This window comes from Macrobrachium nipponense, chromosome 41, assembly GCF_015104395.2.
Source record: "Macrobrachium nipponense isolate FS-2020 chromosome 41, ASM1510439v2, whole genome shotgun sequence".
Taxonomy (NCBI): Eukaryota; Metazoa; Arthropoda; class Malacostraca; order Decapoda; family Palaemonidae; genus Macrobrachium; species Macrobrachium nipponense.
The window spans coordinates 49,547,463-49,565,828 of record NC_061102.1 but is presented as its reverse complement, the minus strand read 5'-3'; the positions used below and the strand labels follow the sequence as shown (position 1 = coordinate 49,565,828).

Here is an 18,366-nt window from a genome sequence, read left to right as displayed (position 1 = left end):
AGAGCGTAACATAGATAAGGGGATGTTCTAAGGTATGGGAGACCGAGAACGAACCCACCACGCGGCAGAACCATGCTGCCATGCTTCCGACCCCGAGTTCGTATTTATACCTAAAAAACGGCAAAATACTGACTGAGGGCCGGAAAAAACCAACTAACCATAAATACTGAGTACTTAACTTAGCTGCTGCAATAGCTGCACGCTCCATCATAGATAAATCCAACGAAAGGGCACAAAAAAACACAGAGAGAAAAATATCACGTGTGACTCGTGTGCGCTAACTGAAAAGGATGGCCACCAGAGGCGCAGCAGTCGGCAGCATGGGATGGAGTAGTAGTAGTACGAGCTGCTCACTCTGTGGGTCGGCTCTCCTCATGGAGGGTTTTTGTTGTGGGAGATTTCTATTGGTATTTGGCTCGTGGTAGTGGTCTCACTCGCCTAGTGTTCATACCGACACCCTCTTGGGGAGGGTGAGCGAGTCAGTTATACTGACCTTTTCTTTATTTTATTTATTCTCTGGTATGTGTTAGTACATTTACCCTAGAAATAATAGATTAAAGGATATTTCGCGCAGCGACACGAGCTGAGCCAGAAATTAAATTTTTTTTTTTTTGTCTTTTGATTTAATGTTTTTTTTTACTTTTTTTATACTTTAGGTTTTTTTTTTTTTTTTTTTTTACAAAATTTCCATTTCTTCACCACTTTCAACTTTCTGTTTTTTCATAGTATCAATTGGATCTTCCTTTTTCCTTACTCCTACTAAAGGCCTCTTTAAAAAATAACTATCCAAGGAAGATTGCTTCTGCCTACTTTTCACAATGTTCCTGAAATGACTCAGGCAAACGTCACCGAACTGCGCAAGCATACGACCTGTGTACGCCTTTTCGGGGTGTCTCTTTTCTACAAATGATTGCACCTTATGAAAAGGAGCTAAAGCATCCTTAATTTCTGCCATTGTCATAGGGTCGTCCTCCTCCTCACTGCTGCTAGAGAACTCTTCTTGAACAACGTTATGTTGCATGGCCTCCAACTCCTTCAGGTCATCCGTTGTAAGCTCCTCTTGGTGCTCCTCGAGAAGGTCATTGATGTCGTCCTCGTCGACAACCAGGCCCATGGACTTGCCGAGTGCTACGATCTCGTCAAGATCTGGTTGCCAAACAGTTTCAGGATCGACAACTGTTCCTGAATCTGCATCAGCTTCGCCCACGTCGAATCCCTTGAAGTCTTGGGCGGATACAGCATCAGGCCAGTTTCCTCCACGAAGAATTCAAGGTTCGCCTCGAAACCTCCTGCCAAGCTTGATCGATGAGTCGGATGCATATGACGATGTCGAAATGCTCCTTCCAAAATTCACGCAAGGTTAGGTTTGTGGTATCGGTGATGTCAAAACATCTCTTGAAAAGATGTTTCGTATATAGCTTTTTGAAGTTCGATATCACTTGCTGGTCCATGGGCTGGAGGAGAGGGGTGGTGTTAGGCGGAAGATAAAGAACCTTGATAAAAGAATACTCCGCTAAGATATCTTCCTCGAGGCCAGGAGGGTGAGCAGGGTCATTGTCCAACAACAGCAGACATTTCAGAGGGAGGCGCTTCTCTTCCAAGAATTTCTTCACTGTTGGGCCGAAACACAGATTTACCCACTCGGTGAACAAAAGTCTCGTTACCCAGGCTTTCGCATTAGCCCTCCACATCACTGGAAGCTTCTCCTTTAGCACTTTGTGGGCCTTGAAGGCTCTAGGAGTCTCCGAATGATACACAAGTAGGGGCTTCACCTTGCAAGCCTCACTGGCGTTCGAACGAAGTATGAGCGTAAGCCTGTCTTTCATAGGCTTATGCTCGGGTAGCTTCTTCTCTTCCTGCGTGATGTATGTCCGACAAGGCATTTTTTTTCCAAAAAAGGCCAGTCTCATCACAGTTGAAGACTTGCTGAGAACTGTAGACTTCCTTGATCGTCATCTCGTCGAACGTCTTAATAAAGGCTTCGATCGCTTTCGTGTCTGAGCTGGCCGCCTCCCAATGCCGCATCACAGAATGGATGCCAGTCCGTTTACGGAATTTTTCAAACCACCCATGAGAAGCCTTGAAGTCTGGGGTTGGCGTCGATGTCCCTTCTCCTCCATCGTCTTCGGCCTGGGCAATCAAATCGCTGAAAATAGCGCTGGCCTTGTGGCAGATTGTTGTCTTGGTTATTGTATCGCCAGCAATTTCTTTGTCTTATATCCAGACAAGAAGCAGTCTTTCCATCTCGTCGTGCATGTGGCTCCACTTGCTAGACAAAATAGTAACGCCCTTGGAAGGTGTAGCTGCTTTGATGGCTTCCTTCTGCTTAAGGATGGTGCCTATGGTCGACGGATTTCAGCCATGCTCCTTAGCGATCACACTCAATCGCATGCCAGCTTCATTCATACTTTTTAATTATCTAAGTTTTTGTCTCCAAAGAAAACATCCTCTTCTTTCCGTGAACTTCATCTTTCTTGGGACCTATGACTACGTATATACTGTACGTAATTAAGTTATGTAGTATATGTATGTACTAAAGTTTTCACACAACCCGATAAAGTAGTACTACAACGAAATCTCTAACGAATTTACGTTAATAAACAAAATCGTATAGAACGAACAAATTCCGCGTGCGTATACAAACGATGCTGCTACTGAGTGGCCAAAGAAGCACGCCGCTACGTAGATGCACAATGGGAGAGATGCTGACCAATAGGAGAACAGGATCTTATGGCGGTGACTAGCATCAGGAACCAATGGGAGAGCGGGAGGATGGTGGCGAGTCTACTCAGTTGGCGTCGCACGAGTTTTAAAATTGTTATCGGTGGTCCGGGCGAATCTCAGGACTTTACGTAAAGCAACAACCTTTCATATTCTGAACTATTTTCGTATGCAGAGCCAAAAAAATCTTCATATTTGCTTTCGTAACTCGAATTTTTCGTAAGTTGAGCCTTTCGTATGTCGAGGTACCACTGTTCTAGGTTTGTTACATCAGTTAGTATTATTGTGATTTATGTACAAATACAGTTATGATAAAAAAACTTATTTACTATGGTATGTTCTTGGTTTATGTCGTTTTGTGGTTAGTCGTCACCATCTCCCATATATTTATTAAAAAGCTCGTAGTTTATCAATACTGTACTGTACACATCCTTTAATGAAATATCAACTACTGTAATAAAATATCAATTACTGTAAAATGAACAACATACAAAAAGATGAAAATAAACAAACCCAAGAAGTTCACAACTAAATAGGTACATTGCAATATTTTTTTGCTTTGATTTTGTGTACCATATTTAATTACAAGTTTAGTTGGCTATGATTATCATGCATATTATAACAGTACACAAGAGAATATTTCATCACTGTTAATGTTTCATTTCTAATCACTGTAAAAATATTTAAAATCTGAATTTCATACTTAGGCAACACAAAACCATTCCTACTCTCCTCCCATGCCAAGTCCTCTCTCTCAATACATATACTTTACTTAAAAGCTCTCTCTCTCTCTCTCTCTCTCTCTCTCTCTCTCTCTCTCTCTCTCTCTCTCTCTCTCTCTCTCTCTCTCTCTCTCTCTCTCTCTCTCTCTAATGAAAAAATACAGTAATTTGTAACACATTGTTGCTCAATGAGAAAAACAAATTATAGTGATAATTTTAAAGATATGGTCCATAAAAATTTGTGAATTGGTGAAAGTTGTCCCGTAAAATTGAAAGTATATTCCACAAAAAAACATGACAAAGTGAAGCGTGAAAAAGTGGAGGTCTACAATGTGTGTGTGTGTGGGGCGGGGCGGGGGGGGGGGGGGGGGGGGGGTGATTTAGATAATAAATTAAAAAGCAAAGTTAAAAAACTATGAAATTAATAAAAAAAAAATTATACTTTTTTTGTTTGACCTCACCAACTTTACCATACTAGTATGAAGTAATAACAAGGCAGACAAGTAAAGAGGGCTAAGTTACCATCTAGAAAAGTTTATGAATTTGCTGGAAAAGAAATATGTACTGTACTGGCATGTGGGGTTATAAGACAAACTGTGGATATCAGCTAAAACCGATTTTGTAAATTCACAGCAAACATTATTTTCTTGATATGTTTTAAATATTAATCTCATTTATGCATTGGTAGCATTTGTAACATTTTTTAAAATTTTTTTGCTCAAAGTATATTGTGACAAGGTTGGCAGTTCTATCAATACCAGTGTGCACAAAATGCTACGCTTAGTGGTCATCATAACTACCTCTACAGCATGGAACAGTACACCTAATAAGGTCAGCAGTTACTACAAAACTTTGAAAACAAAAATAAGAATGAAATAGTTTTGGAGTTTTAGGCTAAGTTCAAACTGCCTCCATTGTTCCAATAATGATTTATATGTCTAGCAATACAATCTAGGGCTTATGAAATGCAACCCAGTTTATTATAGAGATTACTTGTTCTTTGAATCATAAAAGATGATAATTTTGAAGTATATCGAGATGATAGTAATTAAGTTAAAAAGTTATTGGTATACGTACATGTTTAGGCCTATGCAACTGTTTTTTAAACTGACAAAGACAGTTATAATGCTCTGCTTAATTTTGTTGTACAGTACTATACTGATTCGTAAGATGGTTTAAAGTGCAAAAATGCTTCCCCTACAGTTGGCGAGGAAAAAAAACTAATATGCCTAGACCAGGGAACAAAATATTGGTTCTGTTACAAACAGACTACACCCACCTGTTGATAACAGGGAATGAAATGTGATGAGTTGTAGATATAGAAATACTCACTAGTTTGTTTATTTTTATCAGCATTGGAGCATTAAAATAATCAAACAGGACTATTTAAAATTTGATGGTTCCATTTAAATTAATATTGTAATGTTATGAAAACTTTTTTTAGGTTTTTTATTGCTTTAGCATTTGAACATAGATTTGATAGACATTTCTTGTTGAACTTATTGGCGCTGGATAACTACAGGTTTGGAAATGTTTTATCATTTTTCTCCTGCAGTTTGGGTATGTGTAGTATTATGGCCTTACGAAATAAATGTGTTTTTGCATATGCTACATGTTGGGTTGCCATATAGACTTTAAAATGAGCATGACTGTACACATAGATATATTTTAGGGAAAAAAAAAATGTACTATATACTCAAGTCTAGATAGTAAGGTGAAATGGAGATCAAGAAGAGATAAAAGAGTATCTGGACAAACAGGCTGACGATGTTGATATGTACATTATTTAAAAAGTTGTGTTAGGATTGCTTACAATATAATTAGATACCAATAGGTGGAAAGAAAAAAGATGAAAATTCTATTAAAAGGTAGTAGTCAATAAGAAAATAAGCATAACAATGGACAGAACATGTTTTAGAGGTCCTAAACAAGGGATATGAGGGGGATAATTTGATTAATATACCAGACACTGAAGAAGCCAGAATGTGTTTATCAATGAATTCAGTTTTAAAAGTGGAATCAATAATGAACAAACTTGAGAGACAAAAAACACCAGGTTATGACAGTCTTGTAAACAAAAATTTGCTTGTTAAAGTTATCAGCTGCATAGATATAAAATAAAAAAAATAGCTCCACAAATACCTAAAGCTAAGATCCCAACAAATAACATCTCCACCTGAATGTAATTTTTAATGCAAAGAATACTCACGTATACTGATATTGTAATTTGAGACTTATGTATTTGCTTTTCATTTATATTAATAAAATCAAAACAGGTGGGAAATGCTAAGAAATAAAAACTATGGAACAAGTACTGAAAATCATCTACATTATTGTACAGGAATAATACAGTATTCTAAATCTATCACAGTCACCAAGATTATATGGTTAAACATTGTACTATTGTTTGGAATTAATTTTAACATCTGTCCTTTATTCTTTGTTAGTAATTAAAACACTTTGTATATTCCCAATCATTGCTGGGATTGAGTCATGAAAAGGCCCCTTGAAAATGCTACTGTATTAACTTAATATTCTACAGTCTTATGAAAATATTGCTGCAATAACTCACCCTGCAGGGGCAGAATATTAAACAAAAGAAAAGCATTAAAAAGCATCTACAAAAATAAATACCTCACTCTAGTCAGAGCATCATTAATCATCAGCCACATAAGGTCATCACAAAGAAGGGGGAAGGGTTGGCCGAAGTCTTTAGGTCGATATACCCATCCGAGTCCTTCTTACTGAACTACACAACAGACAGACGACATTTCTGTTTTATCAAGATACTTGTTAGGTGTGGCGGTGCTGATAGGGCTAGCATCGGACGGCTCAGGAATGCTGGAACTCTTAGTTTGCTTAGTGCTTTCCTTGCTGACGGCACAGACTTCAATGACAGGGCTAGACCGAATCTTGGAGACACTTCGACGTGGGGGTCGTGGTCTGGCCCCTGATGTTGCTGGTACAAGGGCATCATGATTCAGACTAGAAAGTGCAGAGTTGGCAGATGACACACCTTCTGGATATTTGAAACTTGAAACTGATAAGCGTGCATGTTCACTTGCTTCTGAGCCTGCACGCTGATTTATTTCTTTTTGTAACTTGGGGTTACTACTAAGATTGATTGGTACACAGACATTTCCTAATTTAACCTCAGATTTAGATGAAGACTTTGATAAAGCACAAGTCAGAGATGTATTTGGCAATTGCTCCCCACCTTTTGATAAATTTTTTGCTAACAAATGTGCACTGAGCCCTGCTAAGGTAATACCAACTTTATCATCCTTGCTCTTAGCGCCTGATGCTGAACGAGCAAGAAAGTGAAAGCTGTGATCTAATGGATCAACTTCACTTCCATGAGATGACTGACAACGGTGCTCTGCCATGAGGTCAGTAATTGGAGAGGACTGTCCTTGTAAGTAAGGACGAAGACAGGACAACTCAATGGAATATTCAGAGCAAAGAGATGGAGAGCTACAACATTCACGTTGTGCTTCAGTAGGGCCATCAGCTTGCACCTCAATGTCAATTCCTTGGAGCAAAGACCGAAGATAAACCAGCTGGGTTTCATAGTGTTCCTGAATTTCTGTAAGTCTTGACTCATACTCTGAGTGAAGTACATCCAATGAAGATTTTTCTCCACCTTCACCTATTTTTGTGACTGTAAGTTTTAAATCATCCACTTGGGCTCGAAGTGCAGCTTTCATAAGTGTCATTTCATCCAGGTTTCTTTCTAAATCATCAATAATTCCAGATTTATTTTCTAACTGTGTCTGGAGAGCATTCATCTGAGACTCATAAGACTGAATGTCAGCTGACTGAACCGACAACTTTCTTTCATACTCATCAATTTTTGTGACTAAAACACGGCCAAACTCAGCTTTCTCTTCAGCAAGACGAGTCTCATATCTCTTGATGGTCTCTTTCAGGTTATCCTGGTAATCAGCTGCCATCAGGGCAATCTTATCTTCATAATCAAGAGACAACTGTTTCCTTTTAAGCTCAATATCGTCCACTTCCTGAGACATCTCTCTGCGCAAGGCTCTAAGTTGCATAATATGATCATCTTTCTCCTCCTTGAGTTTGTGAGCATAAATCTCCTCTTGTTCCTGTGCATTTTTCTCTGCTTCTTCTAATCTACTTCTCAATATTTTAACTTTTTCAGTAAGGTCTTCAATGGCTTTAGATTTTCCATGATCTTCATTATATCTTGATATTGTTTCTTCTCCTAAGAGTGCTTTCAGTTTTTTTGTTTCTTCTTTTAATATACTAATTTCCTTGTTGGCCAAAACAATTTCATCACCTAACACAGATATCTTTTTCTCGTTATCAAGTATTATACTTGACTGTAAATCTCTCAAAGATTTCAGCTGCATTATTTCTTTCTCCATGTCCTTCTTGTCTGACTCGAGACTGAGGATTAGTTTCTCCAAGTCAGAAACCATTTGATCTTGCATGTCAGCAGATAACATCTGCTCTCTCTCAAAACCATTCCGTAACGCTCCAGTTTCTTCCTCTAGTTGCTTTTTCTCCTTTTCTAGCATGTGAACTTGCCTATGCAGCTCTTCCTTCTCTTTCTTCTCCTCTGTCCATTGTTCTTCATATTTTGATAATTCTTCACTGTACTCATGTTTCAAATTGCTAACCTGATTCTCTAAGGATTTCTTAGCCTTGTATAATTCATCTATATGTTCATGTAGTTCACTAATTTTTGCTAAATTACTACTTCTAAGTTCATCTGCTTTAAGCAGATGAAGTTGTACTACCTCTGCTACCCTATCTATGTGGCTGTTCTCTAAGTTTGCAACCACTTCTACATGACTATTCCTACAGGATCTAAGTTCAAATTCTAATTGTTCAACCGAGTTTTTTTTTTCTTCGAGTTCAGCTGTGACCTCTTCTAACTTAGTCCCAGCATTCTGCAGTTTATTCTCATATTCTTCAACAATTTTTGCTTTTTCTTTTTCAAAACACTGTTTATCTTTTTCAAACTGGCCAACAGTTTGCTGTAAAGCTTCATACTGCTCATGTGCTTTCTTCAATTCATCCTTCATCTTTGAAATATCAGCACTCAGCTGTCGGATCTGTTGCAAGTGGGTCTCGACATCATTCTTAGCGTCACTACTTCCTTCAATAAGTCCTTCAAGGTGGGAAATATATCCATTTTTACTTACCAAGCATACCTCTAATTCATTCACTTTTGTTTCCAATTCCTGGATTTTTAGCTCTTTTTTAGATATGAGAGCTTCAAACTCAACTTGAGATTTAAAAGCCTCATTTTCTGGAGTTTTATTCTTGAAGTGATGAAGTTCATCAGTTAGATTCTGTATCTTTTCATTCAACATCGGAATATCACACTCCACAAGTCTTTTAATTTCTGTTTCTTTGGTCTCTATCGTTTTATTGGCAACATGCAATAATTCTTCCAGTTCCTTCCCTTGTTTTTGCAATTCTTCTACCTGCTGACTTTTATTTTCAGCTTCTCTACATTCTGCTTCTGTGCGAAGAGAATGGGAAGTCGACGAGTCGGCAACGGTGTCCAGAGGTAGAGACGGAGCCACTGCGAGAGATGAGGACTGGAGTTCAGCATCCTGTGATATAGAGGGTGATTCACATTCTTGGTAACAAGAGGTCTGAGATTCTGTTACATCCATTTTTGCCTCTCTTAATTCTTCTATTAGTGCTTTGACCTTACCTTGAAGTTCTGCAATCTCTTTTTTCTTATCATCCTGAGACTGTTTCAATCTATCTTCAATATCCTTCATCTGTTTTGTGCTTTCCTCCACTGATGTCTTGAATTTTGTCTGCAGGGCAGCCATGTCTTCCTGCAATGCATTGTAATTCTCCATTGATTGTTTCTGGTTGTTGGTAAGAGTTACATTCAACTCCTGAATCGTTCCCTCTCGTGCTGACAGCTCCTCTCGAAATTCTTCCTCTTTGCTGTGCATCTCAGAACTTAAGTTGAAATTCTTTGTATTCAGATCTTCAAGTTGATGCTGAAAGTCATCAAGTTGCAGCTTCAGAATCTCTAAATTTGCAGTTTTTTCTTTATTGGATTTCTCTAATTCTTGAAATAGTTTCTCCATTGACTGATATTTAGAAGATACCTCAAGATGATCTGCTTGTAAGGAAGCAAATGTCTCTTCAATACATTTCTTTTCTAATTGTGTCTTTTCAGTTTCGTCTTTCAAGCGAGACATTTCATCTTTCAACACACCTACAAAGTCATCCATCTCTCCCTGGAGAGATTTCAATTTTGTTTCTAGAAAAATTCTTTGTTCCGTTTGCTGCTGTAATTCTCGAACCAGCCTCACTTTTTCCTGGGATACAAAATCAAATTGTTTTTGGTCAACCATGGCAACAGGTTTCAGTTCACCAGACTTGTATTTATGTAATTCTTCAACTACCAATCTCTTTTCTAGCATAACTTTCTCTAACTCCTGTTCATGACTGACCTTTAGCTGTGCAAGGGTATGATGCACATCATCTATCTGACCATTTTTTTCTTCCATTTCTCTGATGAGTTCATCCCTCTCCACCATAACAGCTTTTACAAGCATATCGAAAGTCCCTTGAAGCTCACACATCTTCAGCTCTACTAATTCAACTTTACGCTTCAGTACCTCGCATTCCTTTTGTTTGTGTTCACGTTCTCTTGCCATGACTTTCAGGTGCTTGTTGGTGACTTTCAACTTATCATTCAATTCCTTCATCTGTTTCTCCATACTTTGGATTTTTTCTACTAGTTCCTCAATTTCCTTCTCTTTCTCTTCAACATTGGTCCTTGAGTCTATTTCTGCTTCTGCAAGAGATGCAGCAGTTTTTGCTGAAAGTAACTGTTTAGTATCTTCTTCCAATTTGTTTTTTTCTGCAACAAGCATTTCAATTTCAGTTCGGTATTCAGTCATCATAATCTCCAAGACTTCCATTTTGCGTAGGATATCCGCTTTTTCTTCTGCTAACATGGAACATTTATTCGTGACTTCTTGAACATCCTTCATCTTTAGCTCTATGTCCATCTTCTTTTTCATATTTTCTTCTTCGAGGGCTTGGTATCTTTGCTCCTTTTCTTCCAAATTTCTTGACATGTGTGTCATTGACAGTTTCAAAGAGGCTACTTCTTTATTTGCTGCCTGCAACTGATCCTCCAGTTCAATGAATGACTGTTCTTTCACAGACATGCATTTTCCCATGTCATCTTTGACTCTTCGAAGTTCTGCTACTAATAATGATAAGGACATCATCTGCTCCCGCACTGGGGATCCACTACCATTAGACTGCTTACCTGATTCACTGTTTGGAGATGCAACATCTTTAACGGGTGCTGGCCGAGATGAAGGTTCTGGAGATCCTACCTTACTTGCAGGTTTTCCATTTAATAAATCCTCACTGAAATAAGGTGCCGACGGTTCATCAGTCAAAATTTCCCTTTTCACCAATTCAACCTCTGGAAGAGTTTCACTTTCTTGTGGAACTTCACACAAATTATTTTCATTTTCTATTTGGTCACACACATTATTTGTTTCAAAGTCAATAGTATAACTTTCGTCAGTCCCCATAATGTCCTCAGTTGTTTTAGCAGGTTCCTGCATCTCCAAATCAACTGGAACCTCATTGATTTCATTTCTTTCAATCTGCTCTTGGATGTTTTCGATTACTTGATTTGTTGTTAATATAGCTTTACTACAGGCTTCAGACATTTCCAATCCTTCACTGGATACTACCCTATCTGCAACAGGAACTTCTTCCATAACTAAATTTATCACAGTTTTGACTTCAACATTAAGGTTTAATTCATTATCAGGCACCTTACTGATAGATGTTTCTTTATTGCTAGACTCATAAAATGATTCAGGAATGCAACCTGCAGTAATTATTGATTCTGGCTCTTGTTCAGAAGTTTTGTTTTCAAAATAGTGAACACTTTCATTTGAATCAATACTTGTTAACACTTCACTAATTTTACTTTTTTCAATGTCTGCCGAGCCATCATCCCCACATTCATCATCTTTACTGATATTTGTATCATAACTATCAAACAGGCTGTTACTCATAGTACTAACTTTAAGTAAGTATTCACTAGCTTTATCATCTAAAAACTCAATTTTTTCATTTTTGTCTTGAATATCTTTCTCTAGTGCTTTCAGCTTTTCTTCAAGCTTTTCTTTTTCAGTTTCAAATTTGCTCTTCCTGTTTCCACTGGCCTGGGAGCTGTCATCTTGGATTTGCTGCAAAAGGTGCTGACTGCAACTGGAGATGCGTTCGAACTCTTCCCTAAGTGTTTCACGATCAGCAGTCAGCTTCAGTAACTGCTCTTGCACCTGCTGGCATTCCAGTTCTATCAGTTGTTGGGTATCTGTCGCCATTGCTAATGTACACAGCAGATCTATATAATATTACCTCTTGAATGATAAAGGGCCAGCAGGTGCTCTAACTCCTTTCCTCCCTCTGCAGCAACAGCAAACCCTAAAGCCAGTTATGTCTTGTGATGTTAACCATTAGCTTTGAGGGTAGTTGTGATCTACACCCTTACTACACCAGACCTCCCTTCGACTGGCAGTGCCAGAAGAACCCAAGGCCCAGCCAGCCACAGTATCCTGGCACTGCTCCAAGCCCAGCCTCAGTCACCATACCCCACAACCTGTATTTAGCATCAACCTTGTTCAAGAGACTGCACAGTATATCCTTGGCACTCTGCCTTCACAGACATCCACATATACAAAGGTTTTAGAAATATATGACAATGTTATAACCATATATCATCACCGGGTACTGAGTATAAGACAGCAAAGGAGGGCCATATTAATAACCAGCGCAACCATCTGACATTTAGAAACGGCAAGAGATATACCTGACACTTGGATTGGTGATGAGCCTTATCCAGCTGACACTGGAGTTTTTCAAGAGCCTCCTGGTGAGAAAGTTTTAGTCTGTCAGCTTCGTCCTTCAAGGAGGCTATAGTGGCATCCCTGCTACTGATGGTACGTTGGTAGCTACTCCTCACGGCTTCTAACTGAGACTGCTGCGATTTGTTCAGCTCCAAGGAGGCACTGGCCAAATTTTCATCACTTTGTTTTTGTATTTTCTCTAATTCTGATCTGCAAAATTAAAAGCACTTAAAATTTCTTGACTACAATTTTTGCAATGAAAAACTCAAAATTTATGAAAATGTTAGCTTTTAAGCAAATATAAAAACCTACTAAATCTCATGATGACATCAGTATGGTGAAAAGAAAATGGGAGAAGACAGGGCTTTAGGTAGTTTCTGTGAGCCACAAATAACTGAGAAGCAGGAATGAAGGAACAAGCTGTAAATACTACATATCATTTGTGCAATTTCTTATCTCATCTAAGAATTGTATATAATAGTATATGTCTTACTCAAATTATTAATGTGCCATGTATTCATATATACGTATATTCATATACCATAATGTAGCAACATCATCAGTGTCAGTGAAAACCAAGTCACTCATATCATGACAGGTTGCACCATTAAGCTATACACCAAGGAGATATGTCTTAAGGAAAAGCTGATAAAATTTATATGAATATGAATGAAAATATGATTAAAAGATAGGAGATAGCTTTATTCACAACTGCAGTCTATATGTGTATCATTACTAAAGCCAAAAGAATATTGTAACATGAAATCAACAGGGCAAAATTAAATCAACAGCATGATAAATTGCTCATTTTGGAGAGATAGGAAATCCTATTTATTAGTATGTATACACATAAGTGATATGGAGGGCTTGGGCCCTTAGTATATCATGAGGAAAATAACACCAACACCTTCACACTTTAGCCAAACACAACTAGTTTTGCTGGTAAGGTAAAAATAGCCATAGCCAGTACGAGGGCAGCCCCCTTCCCACTCGGTCTATAACTCCTTGCCCCAGAGGTGCCAACTCCTTTTCTGTTTTTGCAAGTAGTAAACTTACAAGAAAAGGGGAGCAGAGACTTGAACTCATTTTACCATAAAGGAATACTAACATAAACATTTGTGTTATGCTTCCAAGCCTTTGAATACCAATATTTCAGAATAGTTATAATAAGGATTTTCATAGTATTTACTGAAACTTACTTCCTTATGAAAAATGTATAATCCTAAAATTACACCATCTCTGCTCAGGAATTAATTCATACTGGTAAAATGGGTGTGTAACCCTCCTTTTTTATGTCTTCAAGTTACAATTTATGTAATGAGGACTTAAATATCTTCCTTAGTTAAAGACATTAACTGCACAAGACCAACAACATACAACTATTAAACATTCAGCTTTACAATAGACAAAACAGAGAAGTTACATTTATAGAAAATGTACAACTTCCTCTTACAGCGATTACCAACAATGTGGCAAATGTTTTACTTCCTTATGCTTAGCATTCTGGTACAGTTCGTGAAAATAACAAAAACAAGGTAGTATAAAAATCTCCTCTGGCTTTTGTTGTTTGCCAGTAACAGTACTCAACATTGGCATCATTCCAAGTTAACTGAATGCCACTAAATACAGCACACATTTCATTAAGTTCATTCCCCTTCCTGAAGCATTTGATAAATTTAATGAACTGATATATAAGTACGTTAATAACATATAAAATTTACACAATGCAATGCCATGTATACACATATCCACTTTAGCAAAAAAGAAACAGCAGTATGTACTGTGCATCACACAAGAATGCCTGAGCCACTTCCAATTAACCTGTCAAACTCTTCTTATAGCACAATATTCATCTCACTGGAGGTATGTATGTGAGAAGAGAGAGAGAGAGAGAGAGAGAGAGAGAGAGAGAGAGAGAGAGAGAGAGAGAACAAAATCTTTACAATAGGATTAACATGAAGTGTTTGTCTCTGTGTAAAATCTTCTTTTGTAATGTAAGTGGTATTTTATCCATTTGCAAGCACAGGTGAAGTATGTACCAACCCATCTGTAATTTTCCTTTCAGATTTATTATATTGTAGTTCCAATATAATAGAGTTAACTAGATTTTACAATAATATGTTTACATAACCCCAAAATCTGACCTATGTCTTGAGGAATACTGTAACATCTTTATAATTTGTTCATAACTCAAAATAGAAAGGCAACAATGATATAAATTTCCCTTATACAGTTATATATATCTTTCTTCAAGCTATCTGTGATTACAAAAAAAATGTTTTGCATTACGTACTGAATATTTCTAAAAACAAAATTACATTATGCAGTACATATTATAGTGTAATTTGCATAGAGACTTGAATTATACTCTCAAGTATATTCATCATTATGACCCTTAGTCTGTTCATTTTCTTCATGTTTACATTTATGAAAATGGGCCGCACGCTCTTTACAGATACCAGTACATTTGAGAACATCTACTCTTATAACTACAACAGAATTCCTTACTGGCTGAAATAAAACCTTTAAAGATGCTGTCCCCAACAAAAACCATGATACGAACGTGGAAGAAAACATATAGCTGTTTCTCACATATTGTAAAAAAATTTCTGCAATTAATGCAAAAGATTTCACAAATGAAGTCTTTTATATGCCAGTAGAAATGGCTGCCCTCATAATTACGTACAGTGATGTGAATGACAAATAAGACCTCCTACTATGGCAAATGACTGAACCCAATGAACCAGTGAACACTGTACTTGATAACCTTTCAAAGCCAACAGCAGGAAAATCAACAATACTTCTTAAACAATAGTTGAGGATAATTTGAGAGTACGTTTGATAATCAATAACACATCGTTAATATGTTAAATATAACAATTGCTCATTTGATCACTAAGGGTAACAATTTGAAAATCAAATACAAAAATAGGGAAATTACAAAACAAAGACTACTGATAACTTTAAAGGCTCAAGGGTATTAATAATCAAGTAGCTTAATACCTTATACACAGTGGAATATTGTGCGAAGTGTCTAGAATCTGACTTATTATCAAATGCCAAATGTAAAACCTTATCTGTTCTAGAGGAAAATGCAGACTACTACTCTGATCAATTTAGCCACAGAGTATAAAAGGTGGGTACCTTTTATACAAACTACTATGACCTCATGCCTAACGAGAGAAGGGGGCATTTTAAAAAAACAAGAAAAAACCCTAAATTCCAATGGAAAGGCCTTCCTTACTGAAGAAAAGTTGACTTGACATAACTTGAGGATCAAGAGATAGGGAAAGAGGAAAGGCTTGGCTAAATGCCACAACCCTAAGAATAGGCAGAGCCGGCACCGACAGCCACCTCTTCACCGCTACTTCCACCAAAAAAATGATCACTAGGGTAGGTAACAGCATTGGTCCCTAAATAGTACATAGACACAATACTGTAATTATGATTTGGCTCCTTATATGCATTAATATAGTACCATGTGTGTGTGTAAGTATGCATTTGTAATACTAATGTTTACCCCTCTACCAGTTCTTTTATATATAGTATATATTATATATATATTATAATATAATATATAATATTATATATATATATTTTATATGTTATACATGTGTAATATGTTATATAATTATACGTATGTATACATTTGGTTATATTTATATAATATATATGATATATAATATAGTTAATACATGTGTGTTATATATTATATATATATCTATATATATATACATATATATATATATATATCATTTATATATATATCTATATATAATACTCTAAATATAGATATATATATGTGTGTGTGTGTGTGTGTGTGTGTGTGTGTGTGTGTGTGTGTGTGTGTATGTGTGTATGTATGTATGTATGTAGTATGATGTATGTATGTATGTATGTATGTATGTATATGCATTATTAAAACACTATATCATGCTTCTAAGAAATCAGTAGAAGGATCCACAGTAATATTCTTGTTTATCCAGATAAAATATATTTGTAAATATTTCCACAAATATATTTCACTTGGATAAAGAAGGATATTACTGTGGATCCTTCTACTGATATTAGATATATATATATATATATATATATATATATATATATATATATATATATATATACATAATAATAATATATATATATATATATATATATATAATATATATATATATATATATATATATATATATATATATATATATATATATAATATATATATATATATGTATATATATATATATATATATATATATATATATATATATATATATATATATATATGTATGTATGTATGTATATATAAACAAGTCTTGTTGAAAACAATTGCTGCATCAGCTCCATCAATTTTGTATAGAGTCTTCTCTAATTTCCTTATTAAGGATTTCTCAATGTTGCTGAAACTGGCAAGCAACGTGCCAAAGGGGATCGTCAAATCCAATGTAGTCATATTGAATTATCTTTATTACTGCTATAGTATACATATATTACTACTACAAGTCTCTCTCTCGCTCTTCTCTCTTCTCGTCTCTCTCTCTCTTCTCTCATCTCTCGCTCTCCCTCTCTCCTCTCTCTCTCTCACGTTTCGCCCAGATCTGCCAGGGCATGGTCACAGTGATGGTTGCTGGAGGACTGAATCTTAGTGGTGAGTCCTTCGCTATATATCATGGTCGTGCGGGTGCTCACAGATGCTCCTGCAGGACCCAGAGGGTGCTCGACCCAGCCCCCTCCTCCAGACGAGAACACCAGCGCCCAGGACGGGACCAATATTGAAGAGGTTGGTAGAAATACCAGGAGTTACGTCACTACGGTTGCAGCCAATGAAAACCCGGCTCCAGGTGACGCAACACACCTGAGAAGATCAACACGCCTCAAGAGTTTCCGACGCCTGGCCGCCAGCCATGAAAAGTCGAGCACCCTCCGGGTCCTGCAGGAGCATCCGTGAGCGCCTGCACGACCATGATATATAGCGAAGGACTCACCACTAAGATTCAGTCCTACAGCAACAATCGCTGTGACCATGCCCTGGCAGATCTGGGCGAAACGTCAGAGAGAGAGAGAGAGAGAGAGAAGAGAGAGAGAGAGAGAAACTTGTAGCAGTAATATATGTATATAGCAGTAATAAAGATAATTCAATATGACTACACTGGATTTGACGATCCCCTTTGGTACGTTGCTTGCCAGTTTCAGCAACATTGAGAAATCCTTAATAAGGAAAATAGTGAAGACTCTATACAAAATTAATGGAGCTGATGCAGCAATCCTTTTCAACAAGACTTATATATATATATATATATATATATATATATATATATATATATATATATATATATATATATATATATATATATAATATATAATATATAATATATATACACACACACAGTGGTCCCCCGTATTCGTGGGGGATGTGTACCAGACACCCCCTTGAATAGTAAGAGCCCGCAAATAGCTGGAGCCCCTATAAAAATGCTGAAAACAGCCTATTTTGTTAGTTAAAAATCAAGAAAAACCCACTAAAAATTTTCATACTTGATTTCTTTAATAGTTTTATCACAAAAAGTGCATTTTACGATGAAATTGACAAAAAAAAAAAAAACAAGAATTTGTGGATATTTTTCATAGAAACATGACCGCAAATATATATACATATATATTATAGAATATATATATATATATATATATATATATACATACATATATATATAATGTATATAGATATATATATATATAATATATATATATATATATATAATTTAATTTATTAATAAGATATATATTATATATAATAATGAATATAGTATATATATATATATATATATATATATATATATATATATATATAAGCCATTCTAGAGGGCTTATAAACAACTTCCCTAGAATATCGGAACATCTTACAAGACGCCATGAGGTCGTTAACGGTCATTCTCTCTCAGATGAAGAAAGCGTCACCTCCCCCCAAACATCCCCCCCCAAAAGTTTGTTGGTTCTTTAGCGTCACCTATATAGGCACCCATTGGTCAATAGGCCTAAGG

The 18,366-nt window shown here is 36.6% G+C and overlaps 1 protein-coding gene across 16 annotated transcripts in view; it reads right to left on the bottom strand.

The window, feature by feature from the left end:
* Positions 1-18,366, bottom strand: part of LOC135212752 (early endosome antigen 1-like) — a 278,033-nt gene that overhangs the window by 59,420 nt on the left and 200,247 nt on the right. For 15 of the 16 annotated variants that reach the window (XR_010313979.1, XR_010313978.1, XM_064246495.1 and 12 more), the window contains one exon: positions 12,295-12,541. Coding sequence is in view for 13 of the 16 variants with exons in the window: in XM_064246495.1 (XP_064102565.1) it covers positions 12,295-12,541 (247 nt within the window). In the remaining 3 variants the exon portion in view is untranslated. Of the gene's footprint in view, positions 1-6,233; positions 12,037-12,294; positions 12,542-18,366 lie in introns of those variants that run through there. The other variant, XR_010313980.1, reaches the window with a different exon arrangement.